Below are 13,994 nucleotides of genomic sequence, written 5' to 3'. Positions count from 1 at the left end.
AACATAAAATTACACCCCAAATTGTAGTACCACATTGGTTCAGTTGCACTTCTAATGTGATACGAAGGGTTTTAGATGACCAGTAAACACAGTACCTGTTAACACGGCCTGACAATCTACAGCAAGTTTTGTCACACCAAATAAGATCCAGGAGTATAGTGCTCTATCTTAACTTACTCATTATGACCTTGCATAATTGCAAGATCATTTTTGATCATATTCTAGCAAATTGTGTATCAGCCTTCGTTGACACAGCTTCATATGAAAAGGTTCCAAAATACAACAAAAAGTTCTGTATTAAATTTCTAACTCTTTAGGAAGCCCTCCTGGTTGACTTCTTTGGACTTTGCAATAAAGAATGTGCAGATGACTAAAATTTCATTTTCATGGGTGGTAATAATTATTGGTTGAAACCACTAGCTGGTTTATTAATCATGGATCCTATCTGGTTGAATCTGTCACAAAGTCTTTAGTTGGATAACCAGCTTGGGGAATTGGTGTTGAAGACTTCACCCTCACCATTTATGGATGAATTCTACACTCTTGGTCTTTCACTGTTGTTTGTATTCATCAACTATCAAATTCTCAGTCACCATATGTATTATTTACCTGAAATAAAAGAGGCAACTATATACCTACCTTTTCCTCACCTTATATATAAGTGAGCAGATTGCATGTGGTCTTACTGCCTTGTGGGAAGGCATACAGTTACACTAATTTTTTAAAGACTCATGGTTTCAAACAAACTTCAATTACATATTTTTTTTCTTAAAAAGCTCATATGAAAGCTTGAAATGCTACTTTTTTTGGGCCAGTGCAGCAAAAGCCTGTGGCATTCTTCACTATACATCTAATGTTAATAAGCCATATAATGAATGAAAGTGAAATAAATGGACTCAGCACTATATTGGTAGAGACCACCTTTTATTACAGTTTTGAGTAAAATGTTAATAGTTTAAAGCAATAGATATTCTGTTAATCAACTAAGGACATTTCCCAATGTAGCACTGAGTCTATTTCCTTTTTTCCCCAAGTTTTCAAGAGAAATGAAAATCAGGCTCACACTTAAGCCAGATTTCTGAATGTATATATCATTTTAAACTTAAAGAAACTTAGGTCAAAAGCTAGACAAAAGATAAACAGCAAGGACTTCTTTATGTAAACCCTAAAAGGTAGAGGATGAATCCCATTAGTCCACTAAATATAAATGGTTTAGCAGTGGATGGACCCCCTCAAGTTGCTGACAAACTGAATAAGTATTTTACATCTAAATTCACAAAGGTAATTTTTAGGGATGGAGACAACAGAAGTGTATCAAATTCTAATAGTGAGCTCAACAACTTTGTGATCACAGAGAGGAAAGTGGAGGAGAATTTGTTGATGCTAAATGCAAAAAAGTCACCTAGGGTATTGGGAACTATCCTATTATATTAAAGAAGGCAGCAAGCTTTTAGCCATAATTATGTTATGCAAGCATCCTTGGATTCAAGGGGGTGAGCCCTATGGATTTTTTTTTTTTTTTATGAAAACCCCAAACACGAGAAGTATTAGAACCTATAGTTATATAGTAGCGTGCCTGGGACTGGAGAATTTGCAAATGTATCCCAAATTCACAAAGAGCGATAAAAAAGTGACATGAGTAATTACAGACCTCTTAGCTTGGCTTCTGTTCCAGAAAAAATAATGGAAGCCACTGGTTAAAGAAGTAATGCAGAACCATCTAGACAAAGAAATGCATTTATACTGCAGTCAGAACATGGATTTGCTAAGGGAGCAGTCTAGTCTCACCAGTTTGATTGGATGAGTGACAAAGTAACTTGATGGAAAAAAATTATTTTAATATCATGTACTTAGATTTCAGAAAAGCTTTTGATACTGCACATCAAAGAATGCTCTACAAATCGGAGAAGTGTGGCATTAGGGGAAAGTTACTTCTATGGATAAAGGGCTGGTTGAGTGGGACAAGGCAGAGAGTTGTTATCAATGGGTATGGCTCTTCTTGGATAAATGTTATTAGTGGAGTTGCCCAGAGTTCAGTGCTGGGCCCATTGTTGTTTTCAATATTTATTAATGATACTGATGAAGGCATATTAGTCAAGTTTGCAGATGACAGGATCTGGTAAAATTAGGCAGACAGGCTGAGAAATGGAAACTGAAGTTTAACATTGACAAATGCAAGACACTGTATATGGGTAGCAGCAATCCCAAAATAACATACCAACTGTGTGGTACCACACTCAGAGCAGTGGAGAATGGAAAAGACCTAGGAATAATTGTGTAGTCTGATATGAAGTTTTCTGTGCAGTGCAAATAGGCTGCCAGGAAAACCTGTTGGGTTTTTTCAGTGATATATAGCAATTTTGCCAACAGGAATAAGTAGATGATTATCCTATTATATGACAATGGATAGGCAACATCTTGAGTACTGTATACAAGTCTGGAGACCTCATTTAGGAAGGACTGGATTTATTGGTGCAGGTGCAGAGAACAGCAGCAATTAGTGATGGGAACAAAAGGATGCTCTTACAAGGAAAAGCTTCATTTCTGCAAATTGCAGCATTTGGAAACTAGACGCCTGTGAGGAGGTCTTTGAGGTGTTTAAAGCTCCGAATGGATTGAATAAGTTTGATGCTGATATCATCCTTCCTGTTGCTCAGATTACTCACATGAGGAGGCACAAATTAAAATTGAGGAAGAATGGTTGTGAGACAGATGTAGAAATTTATTTTCAGCCAGCAACCTCAAATTTGTCTTCAGCCTAGCTTTTAATACTGTTGCACATGGAAGACTGCTGTACAAATTGGAGATGTATGGCATTAAGGGTAAGTTGCTACATTGGATAAAGGAATGGTTGAGTGGGAGACAACAGAGAGTGGTAATCAATGGACACCACTCTTCATGGACAAATGTTATTAGTGGAGTTCCCCAGGGTTCGGTGCAGGGCCCATTGTTGTTTTGTGTATTCATCAATGATATTGATGAAGGTATATCAGGATTAATGTCCAAGTTTGCAGATGATACAAAGGTTGGCAGGGTTAACGACAGTAAAGACAGTATGCTACTCCGACTGGATCTAGACAAGTTGGGCAAATGGGCTGAGAAGTGGCAACTGGAGTTTAACATTGACAAATGCAAAGTACTGCATATGAGTAGCAATAACCCAAGAGAAATGTACCAACTGCAGTGTAGACGGGCTGCCAGGGCAGGTCATAGAGTCTTGTCAATGATATATAAGAATTTTGCTAGCAGGGACAGGGAGATGATTACGCCATTGTACAAGGCACTGGTCAAGCCACACCTTGAGTACTGTTTACAGGTCTGGAGGCCTCATTTTAGGAAGGATGTAGAGTTGCTAGAACGAGTACAAAGAAGAGCAACAAGAGTGGTGAGGAGAACAAAGGGGTGCTCTTACCAAGAAAGTCTTAAGTTCTGCAAATTGCAGCGCCTGGAGAGTACCAGGCACCTCGCCAGGCACCTGCGAGGTGATCTGATTGAGGTGTATAAGGCCTTGAATGGGCAAGGCCTTTGAGTAAGGCCTTTGAGCAAGCTGAATGCTGATGGGATTCTTCCTCTTGCTCAGATTAAGAACCTAAGGGAGCATAGATTCAAATTGAGGAAAGACAGTTGTAGAATAGATGTGTGGAAGTTTGCCTTTAGCCAGTGAGTGGTTGATTGGTGGAACAGACTTCCATCTTTTGTTGTGGAAGTTGATAGCCTAAATAAATTTAAGGCTGAGCTGGACAGGCATTTGGAACGAATGGAGGGGTGAAATGGGAGGTTTTTTTTTTTTTTGCTGATGCTGCATAAGCTTTCTTTCTTGCATCGTATGCCTCTACTAATGCTAATACTAACCTGCTGGCTAAAGATTGCCGGAACGAACTTCCATCTGGTGTTGTAGAAAATGGTAGTTTGAATAAAATTAAGGAATAACTAGATACACTATTGGAGGGGATGGACAGATGATATGTATTAGTATAGCCATATAGAACAAGGAAGCCAAAGGCAGAAGCCTTTGGCTTCCTTGGAATAATAATATATAATAATAATAATAATTTATAATAATAAATTTAAAAAAAATAAATAATAATAATAAAAATTAATAAGAGAAAAGGAAATGGACAACCTATGCATTTCTCTCCTCCCTTATGTAATTGTCCAGCTGACCTTTGAATTTCCTCAGACTGTCAGCCTCTACCACCATGTAGGTAACTTATTCCAGTAATTTATAACTTGAAAATAAAACTTCCTGCAATACAGTCTAAACAACTCCCCCTGTAACTTCAAATTATGGCCCCTAGTTCTAGAATCATTTATAACCGTGAAAATTTCATCCTTATTCATCTTGCTTATGCCTCTCAGAGCCTTAAACACCTCAATCAAGTCTCCTCTAAGGTGCCTAGTTTCCAAGCTCTGCAACCCACATATTCGAATTCTTCCCTCATATGGATGCCCTTTTACCAATCTCACCAGGCGAGTTACCTGTCTTTGGACCCTTTCTAGAAGAACAACATCTTTCTTTAGGTGCAGTCTGCATACTTGAACACAGTATTCCAAGTGTGGTCTAACAATAGCTTTATATAATGGGATTACAACATCCTTATCTCTACTAGCGATTGTTCAATAAATTATCGATAGGACACCATGGACCCTCCTTGCAACCAGTCTACAATACTCGGAGAACTTCATATCTGATCGTATCATAATACCCAAGTCCCTTTCCTCCACTACCGGCTTTAGTTCAACTCTGCCAAGTGTATAAGTTATTTTGGGGTTACTGTTCCCCAGGTGCAATACCTTACACTTTGCTGGATTAAAGCATAGCTGCCATTTTTATGACCATCTCTGAAGTCTATCTAGGTCATTCTGAAGAAGCTCTGCTTGGCTGCAATCATTAACTACTCTACCAATCTTTACATCATCTGTAAATTTAGACGTCACACCCTCTATCCCTTCATCGATGTCATTTATGAAAATCAAAAACAACAATGGTCCTAATACTGATCCTTGGGGAACCAATAATGACACTTCTTTCCTCATGTAGGCATCCAGTTCACCTTTGAATTTCTTCAAGCTATCAGCCTCAACTTGTGGAGGCAACTTGTTTCAGTAATAAACAATCGCTGACTAAAAAAAAAAAATTTCTACAATTTAGGTTAAACCTCTTTCCCTGTAATTGAAATTTATGGCTTGTAGTTCTGGAATTCTTTATTACAGTGAAAATTCTGCCTTCATCCATTTTACTAACCCCTCTCAGAGCCTTATGAACCTCAATCAGATCTCCTCTAAGGTGTCTTGTTGCCAAGCTCTGTAGCTTACATAATCAAAGCCTTTCTTCGTACAGTTGCCCTTTTGCTAATCTTGCCATGCGAAGTGCCTATCTTTGGACCCTTTCAAGAAGCTCAATATCTTTTTTTAAACAAGGTCTCCATACTATTCCAAATGCAGTCTTACAATTGCCTTATGCAGTGGGATTATGACTTCTCACTATTTCTATGGGATAAAGTTTGATAAACCATTGATAGCACACCACGTGCTTTCCTGACTACCTGTTTACACTTCTCAGAAAACTTATATCTGCCCATATTGTAACTGCTGATCCCTTTCTTCCTCTACTGTTTTTAATTCAGCCTCACCAAATGTATAATTTATTTTCATGTTGCTATTTCCCAGTGTAAGAACTTCATTTATACTGCATTAAAACATGGCTACTGCTTTCCTGACCATTCTTGAAGCCTATTCAAGTCATCCCAAAGGAGCACTGCTTGGCAAAAATTGTTAACCAATCTTCCAATCTTTATGTCACCTGCAAATTTTGACATCATGCCCTTTATTCCTTCACTGATGTTGTTTATGAAAATTAGAAACAACTGTGGTCCAACAACCAATCCTTGGAGGAAGGGGAGGAGACTCCATTTCTGATTATACCAATCTGAAGAATATCCAATAATATAACTCTCTGCCTTCTGACCTACAGCCACCCTGCAGTCCATCCTAAAATCTTTCCAGAAGAAATGTGGTGTTCTGTTTTTATTTTATTTAATTTTATATTTTATATTTTTTATTTATTTTATTATTTATTATCATTATTTTTGGCTGACGATGTATAAGCTTGCTTTCGTGGATTATTTGGCACTACTAGTACTAACACTAAATAACGTTGGTGTGTGTCATAATTACTGTCATATAGTGTAGAATAGTCACCAATCTTGATATATATACATTTTTAAAACTATTAGGATACAAACAAAAAGTAATTAATATTGTTAAAGAATGAATATCAGACTTGACAGTAACTAGGCTGCAAACCACAAAGAAATCACAAGATTTCTTGTTAGTTTTAAGGGTTCTGTTTATTGACTAATGTAGAACTAATAATATTTAGCATAAATTTTTCTACTGTACATACTTTAAATTGGCAATTATTTACATACCATTTAATCTCTGGAACAGGGAACCCAATTATTTTCACCTCAAATGTTGCCAAATTGTTTTCTTCAACATCCACATTTTTCATTCCTTGTATTTCTGGCTTTTGAGGTTCTAAATAATTGAATAATTATTACATAATGGAAATTATGAAAATTTTCATAAAAGAATAATCTTAACAATTTAATTTTATATATCATACATGCCAGTTATTGTGATCATGGTTAATGTTATTCATATAATGTAATCTTATGATGTCCCGATCAGATGTATACTAATACATAGAAAAAAAAAACATTTATTGTAATCAAGCTTGGTTTTTGTTATTACTTTTTTGCATTATCATGGTTTACAAATGTACAATGGAAGTGATTATGTAACATCCTGATTTTACTTGAACTTGAACATTTTGTGTGTCTAGTTACTGCTGTTGCTTCATGCAGTTTGTTTGGTTCTCGGTGTCATTACTCCACAATAAAAAGTACCATATCTGTATTTCTACCAATCTGGCTGCTTTATTACAGCAGAGCATTAAACCTTTTCTAATTCTTTATTTTAATATTTTCTCTATTTGTTTTTAATGGTTTATAGGGAATTTTAGAAACATTTTGACAGTTTAATTTTTATTGCTGACTTTCTTGAAGTACAGTCAAATAAAATTCCATATTCACCTTTCTATGTACACTATTCTATCCTGAAAATACACAATTCGTGTATTTTCTGAGATAAATTTCAGCAAGTCAGTTCATTTGCAATAATTGTGTAGATCATGTCTGCTATAGAAAACTTATAATTCCATAAGAAGTTTTTCTCTTTCAATCATGGGATATGCCTCAGTAGTCTCCCGTACCTCTTCCATGGGCATTTTCGTATGAAAAATAACAAAGTTCTCCTTGTTAAACAATTCAGTAGCAATTAATTGCTTTATAAAAGAATATCTCTCACCTATGTCAACACTTATATAGTCGCACACTTCCTTCGGTTCAATCATGAGTGTTTTTGAAGGATTTTCACAGTACACTGAATTCTGATTTTTAGAATGGCATTCTTAAAGTTTCCTATAAATTCATGTATTTTAACTGCCTCAATTTCTCGAGATTGCATTTGATTATAAATAACTTCCACGCGAGGCATTATCTGATGGAAAAGTTCTAACCAGAACTTGAATTTTTCATTACTCAAGATGTGCAAAATTCCAGTTACTTCTGAACTCATCTTATCTACGGTCGCTGTCTCTTGTAGTTCCTCCATGCACTTTTTTAAGGATTCAAAATTTTCATAAATGCTGTTCACGGTGTGTATATTGAAGTTCTATCTTGTAGGGGAAGGTCGGGCAACACGGCTGTCCATATGCTTTCTGAGAACAGAGATCACTGTAGTGATCTCGAGAAAAATTTTGATATCGACATGAAGTTCGAAAAGAATATTCTTGAATCTCAAGTACTACTTGCTGCATTTCTCATCATCAGATTCAGTTGGTGTGCATAGCAGTGAATAAAATGTGCATTTTTGTACACTCCTTTTATTTTAGCCTGAACTCCCCACTCCTTGCCTTTCATCACACTTGCACCATCAAATGTCTGAGCAACCAGTTTTTGAGTATTTCCTTAGAGGATTATGTCCAACTGATCTAGAATGCACTTCGATATTCTGTCTGCCATTTGGTTTTCCGGAGTGAAAAAAACCCCAAAAATGTCTCCATTCAGTTCATATCTCAGAACAATTACCATTTGTATATGTTCTAAAACATCTGCTGTGTCATCAACCATGACAGCTATGAATGAAGCTTCTTTAATTTCTCTTTTTATTTCATCCCAGCATATTTACAGCAAACAGTCAAGAATATCATTCTGAATAGTTTTTGAAATGCCTTTAAATGCTGCATTACTTTCTAAATGATTCTTTAAATTGGAATCTAATGTACAGGCAAAATTTATTAATCCTCTGAATACTCCTGGATTTTTAGAATTGTCTTTTTCGTCATGTCCATGTAAAGGAATATCAAACTGTCCACAAAATTGAATGCAGTCTATTATTTTAGATAATACCTCATGATTCTTGGTAACTTTTCTGTTATGTTTGCAGATCGAAAGTCTGTAGGCCTCACTAAGCTGTTCTTTAATATTAACACTTCCTAAAAGCGATAGTGAAATCACATTATCAATATGTTTCTTCGAACTCTCTCATGTTTTAGAGTTTTTTTCTTTCATTCTGTTTATGTTTGTAAAGCCACTTTTTGTCCACATTAAGTCACCTCTGAACAGTAAACATGGAAAACAAAACAATGCATTTTTAACTTCACAACCACAAAGCCAACTTTTCCTTTGGTACCATTCAGTTTTAAAACAACCACAAATATATTTCTTATTATTACTTATTCCCCACTGAGAAATTTGCATCTTTGGTGTGGGGCAGCCTTTTTTTTTTAATTGCATTTTTTTCTTGGAGAGATAATTGTGAAAAACTAAGTTGCTGAAGTTTATTCACTGTCACGTGATTTACTTCATGGGGAAACATGGAGGCCATGTTGAATCAAATTTCACAAAATCGTGTGTCGTAGAAATAATGTTTTACATACACATCACCTCATAATCTAACATCAACGTACCAAGTTCAGCAGGAGGCGCCTCCGTAGCCAGGTGGGAAGGAGCAGCAGTGCGTAGCACACGCTTCTTGATTAGACCGGGGTTCGAGCCCGTCACCACCAAATACGAAGGATGCGGAAAGGTCACGAAATGACCACCACATATCCTGGAGCAATATGGCCTTAGTTGCTAATGCTCCTAAAAATCAAATAACAAACAAACAAACAAACCAAGTTCAGCTCAATTTGCAATTAAGCTGTAATCACATAATTACACTGTTGAATGTTGAGTATTGACTTAACACTGATATTATTTAGTTACATAATGGGAATTCAGGTGAATAACAAAAATACACCGACATTGTGGCTACACACCCATCATGGTCAACGATGAAATCTGCACTGTGAGCTTTATAGTGACTTTGATCCGTTTCACCTATAACAAATGTATATTGGCAAGTTGCCAATGGCAACCAACTACCAGATATTCATTGGAATGCAAAATGTGTCACTGCCTGACACACAGTGAGGCCTACAATTAATTAAACTTCAAAGTTGGAAACGATTTCGTGTTTTTATTCATTTATTATTGAAATGATTACTGTAAATATAGGATGTGCATACAATATGTGGGTCCTGTTAATAAAAATATTCATTGCATTGTTCTTCACAAAATTTCATATAACTCAGTTCACTGTATATTTAAATTTAAATAGCGGTGGGTGCCGCAGTGCCTATGGACGAGCCGCCCCTGCCTTTCATGATGAACAGGAATGTTAAACTGTTTAGTGATTTCAGTCTTAGAATGCACACCATTATACACAGCTTGTAAAATCTTAATTTTGATTGCAATTGGCAAAGCTACTCAGTTTGTAGGAGCCATACTAATAAAAATACAGTCTATACATACTGTATAAAGAAATAAACTTCTAGTCACAGCTAATTTCATTAGACCAACAAGCATGAGAAATTGCCAATAAAAATGGAAAATTGGTAATGAGTGATTTCTCATGGTCAGAATGCAAGCTTGTCAATACCTTCAATATGCTCTAATTTTGAAATGTAAATATTGTACTAAAATAAGTGAAAAGCATAAATGAGTAGTGAAAATTTTTGGAGAATTTTCACCACTCCAAATTCTCTATAACAGTTTTCGTGGTGAAAATTGTTATAGAGAATTTGTTTGTCTTTCAAGTTTTTTATAATAAACGTAAAATAGCATTATAGAAAATCAGCCAGGATAACCACAAGCAAAGGCATCATTAGCATTAGCATTAGTAGAGGCATATGATGCAAGAAAGCAAGCTTATGCAGCATCAGCCCAAAAAAAAAAAAAAAAACCCACTCCCATTTCACCTCTCCGTTCGTTCAAAATACCTGTCCAGCTGAGCCTTAAATTTATTTAGGCTATCAACTTCCACAACAAGGGATGGAAATCTGTTCCACCAACAAACTGCCCACTGGCCAAAGGCAAACTTCCGCACATCTATCCTACATCTGTCTTTCCTCAATTTGAATTTAGCATTAGCATTAGTAGAGGCATTTGATGCAAGAAAGCAAGCTTATGCAGCATCAGCCAAAAAAAAAAAAAAAACCACTTCCACTTCACCCCTCTGTTCGTTCAAAATACCTGTCCAGCTGAGCCTTAAACTTATTTAGGCTATCAACCTCCACTACACGGGATGGAAGTCTGTTCCACCAACTAACCACCCGCTGGCTAAAGGCAAATTTCCGCACGTCTATCCTACATCTGTCTTTCCTCAATTTCAATTTATGCCCTCTCAGGTGATTTTCTGAGCTAGAGGAAGAATCCCATCAGCATTGAGCATGCTTGAACCATTCAAGGCTTTATACACCTCTATCAGATCACCTCGCTGGTGCCTAGTCTCCAGACACTGTAATTTGCAAAACTTAAGCCTTTCTTCGTAAGAGCACCCCTTTGTTCCATTCACTAATCTTGTTGCCCTTCTCTGTACTCGTTCCAGCAGCTCTACATCCTTCTTGAAATGAGGCCTCCAGACTTGTATACAGTACTCTAGGTGTGGCTTGACCATTGCCTTATACAATGGAATAATCACCTCCTTATCCCTGCTGGAAAAATTCCTGTATATCATTGACAATACTCCATGAGCTACTCTTGCAGCCCATCTGCACTGCTCAGAGAACTTCATATCTGCCTGCACAACCACCCCCAAGTCCCTTTCATTCTCTACCACTGTCAGTGTAGTACCACAGAGTTGATACGTTGCTCTGGGGTTGCTGTTTCCCATGCGTAGTACTTTACATTTGTCAATGTTAAACTTCATTTGCCACCTCTCAGCCCATCTGCTCAACCTTTCCAGATCCTGTTGCAGCAGCATAGTGTCAGTAGTGTCCTTGACAACCCTACCAACCTTTGTATCGTCTGCAAACTTGGACATTAAGCTTGATATACCATCATCAATATCATTTATAAATACAGAAAACAATAATGGACCCAACACTGAACCCTGAGGGACTCCACTAATGACATTAGTCCACGATGAGCAGTGTCCATTGATTACCACTCTCTGTCTTCTCAATTTATAGACAGAGAAGACTCTCTGTCTTCTCAATTTATGCCCTCTCAGGTGATTATTCTGAGCAAAAGCAAGAATCCCATCGGCATTGAGCATGTTCAAACCATTCAAGACTTTATTAGCATTAGCATTAGCAGAGGCATATGATGCAAGAAAGCAAGCTTATGCAGCATCAGCCAAAAAAAAAAAAAAAACACCTTCCACTTCACCCCTCCATTCGTTCGAAATACCTGTCCAGCTGAGCTTTAAATTTATTTAGGCTATCAACTTCCACAACAAGGGATGGAAGTCTGTTCCACCAACCAACTACCCACTGGCTAAAGGCAAATTCCACACATCTATCCTACATCTGTCTTTCCTCAAATTGAATTTATGCCCTCTCAGGTGATTATTCTGAGCAAGAGGCAGTATCCCATCAGCATTGAGCATGCTCAACCCATTCAAGTTTGTACACTTCTATCAGATCACCTCGCCGGTGCCTAGTCTCCAGACTCTGTAATTTGCAAAACTTAAGCCTTTCTTCATAAGAGCAACACTTTGTTCCATTCACTAATCTTGCTGCCCTTCTCTGTACTCATTCCAGCAGCTCTACATCCTTCTTGAAATGAGGCCTCCAGACATGTATACAGTACTCAATGTGTGGCCTGACCATTGCCTTATACAAGGGAATAGTCACCTCCTTATCCCTGCTAGAAAAATTCCTGTATATCATTGACAAGACACCATGATCTACTCTTGCAGCCCATCTTCACCGTTCAGAGAACTTCATATCTGCCTGCACAATTACCCTCAGATCCTTTTCATTCTCTACCACTGTCAGTGTAGTACCACAGAGTTGATACGTTGCTCTGGGGTTGCTGTTTCCCATATGCAGTACTTTACATTTGTCAATGTTAGATTTCATTTGCCACCTCTCAGCCCACCTGCTCAACCTTTCCAGATCCTGTTGCAGCAGCATAGCGTCAGTAGTGGCCTTAACAACCCTGCCAACCTTTGTATCGTCCGAAAACTTGGACATTAAGCTTGATATACCATCATCAATATCATTTATAAATACAGAAAACAATAATGGACCCAACACTGAACCTTGAGGCACTCCATTAATAACATTAGTCCATGATGAGCAGTGTCCATTGATTACTACTCTCTGTCTTCTCCCCCTCAACCATCCCTTTATCCATAGCAACACTTTGCCTCCAATGCCACACTGTACCAATTTGTGCAGCAGTCTTCCATGGCAACAGTATCAAAAGCCTTTCTAAGATCCAAATATATAATATCAAAGTTATTCCCTGCATCCAGTTCTTTTGTGACTGCATCATAGTATCCAATCAAATTGGTCAGGCAAGACTTTCCCTTAACAAAACCATGCTGTGTCCGAGCTATAACTGAAGTCTTGTCTAGATGATCCTGCAGTGCTTCTTTAATCAGTGCCTCCATTAATTTTCCTGAAACAGAAGTTAAACTCACAGGTCTATAATTACTTGTGTCAGCCTTTGATCCACCTTTGTGATTTGGGGTCACATTTGCACATCTCCAGTCTATGGGTACCTCCCCTGAGTCCAAGGAAGTTCTCATAATTATGGCTAAGGGTGTGCTTACTTCCTTTGCTGCCTCCTTTAATATAACTGGATAGATCCCATCCACCCCAGGTGCCTTTCTTGTGTTTATCTTCAACAATTTCTCCTCCACTTTACTCTCAGTTATTACAAGATTATCTAGCTTAATGCCAGAGTTGAATACACCCCTCGCTGAATAACTCCTCATGTGTGAATGTCGATGCAAAATATTCATTTAGTTTGTTAGTTACCTGAGCAGAACCATCAACAGTTGAACCATCGATATCAAGTGGATCAATCTGATTCATCCCCTTCCTTCTAGAGTTTACATAGGTAAAGAACTCTTTGCTGTTTTTCTTTGCATCCTTTGCCAAAATTTCTCGTAATCTGCCTTCGCCTGCCTAATCTCCTTTGTAACTTGGTTACAGACCAGCTTATATCTATCATAGGCTTCTGTGTCACATGTTAATTTATATGTATCCATGCATTTTTCTTCTCTGCCATATGTCTCAGTAGTTCATCAAAGTGGCAGGAGCGTTGTGACTCGGGGGAGAACTGAGGGGGGCGATTCTCCAACGCGTCACAGCCTAAAAAAATGTGCAACTTGTGAAATGTTTGCCGAACTCTCTGGAACGGAACATGATATTGCCATGGGGGATGTCTTTGTGTGTGCGCGATGTAAGGAGTGTAAGGAAATCAGGCGACAACTCAGCGTTGTTATGGGCCTATATGAGAGTTTGAAGGACAGGGTGGATGCCCTCGAAGGAAATAAATTGAGGGGCCATCAAGCTCTCAGCTGCCCACATCAACGCCAGAGCTTGCACTTGGTCATCGCGCAACACAGCGGCAAACCCCAAGGCAGAATGC

General features: G+C 37.8%; 1 protein-coding gene across 3 annotated transcripts in view; it reads right to left on the bottom strand.

The window, feature by feature from the left end:
- Positions 1 to 13,994, bottom strand: part of LOC150082242 (protein Obscurin-like) — an 865,351-nt gene that overhangs the window by 430,856 nt on the left and 420,501 nt on the right. For all 3 annotated transcript variants that reach the window (XM_090379203.1, XM_090379204.1, XM_090379205.1), the window contains one exon: positions 6,432 to 6,540. In XM_090379203.1, coding sequence (XP_090235329.1) covers positions 6,432 to 6,540 — 109 coding nt within the window. The remainder of the gene's footprint in view (positions 1 to 6,431; positions 6,541 to 13,994) is intronic.

This window comes from Mastigoproctus giganteus, chromosome 8 (assembly GCF_048544385.1).
Source record: "Mastigoproctus giganteus isolate SK-2022 chromosome 8, ASM4854438v1, whole genome shotgun sequence".
Lineage (NCBI taxonomy): Eukaryota > Metazoa > Arthropoda > Arachnida > Uropygi > Thelyphonidae > Mastigoproctus > Mastigoproctus giganteus.
The sequence above is the reverse complement of the archived record's forward strand: the minus strand, read 5'-3'. Positions and strand labels throughout refer to the sequence as shown.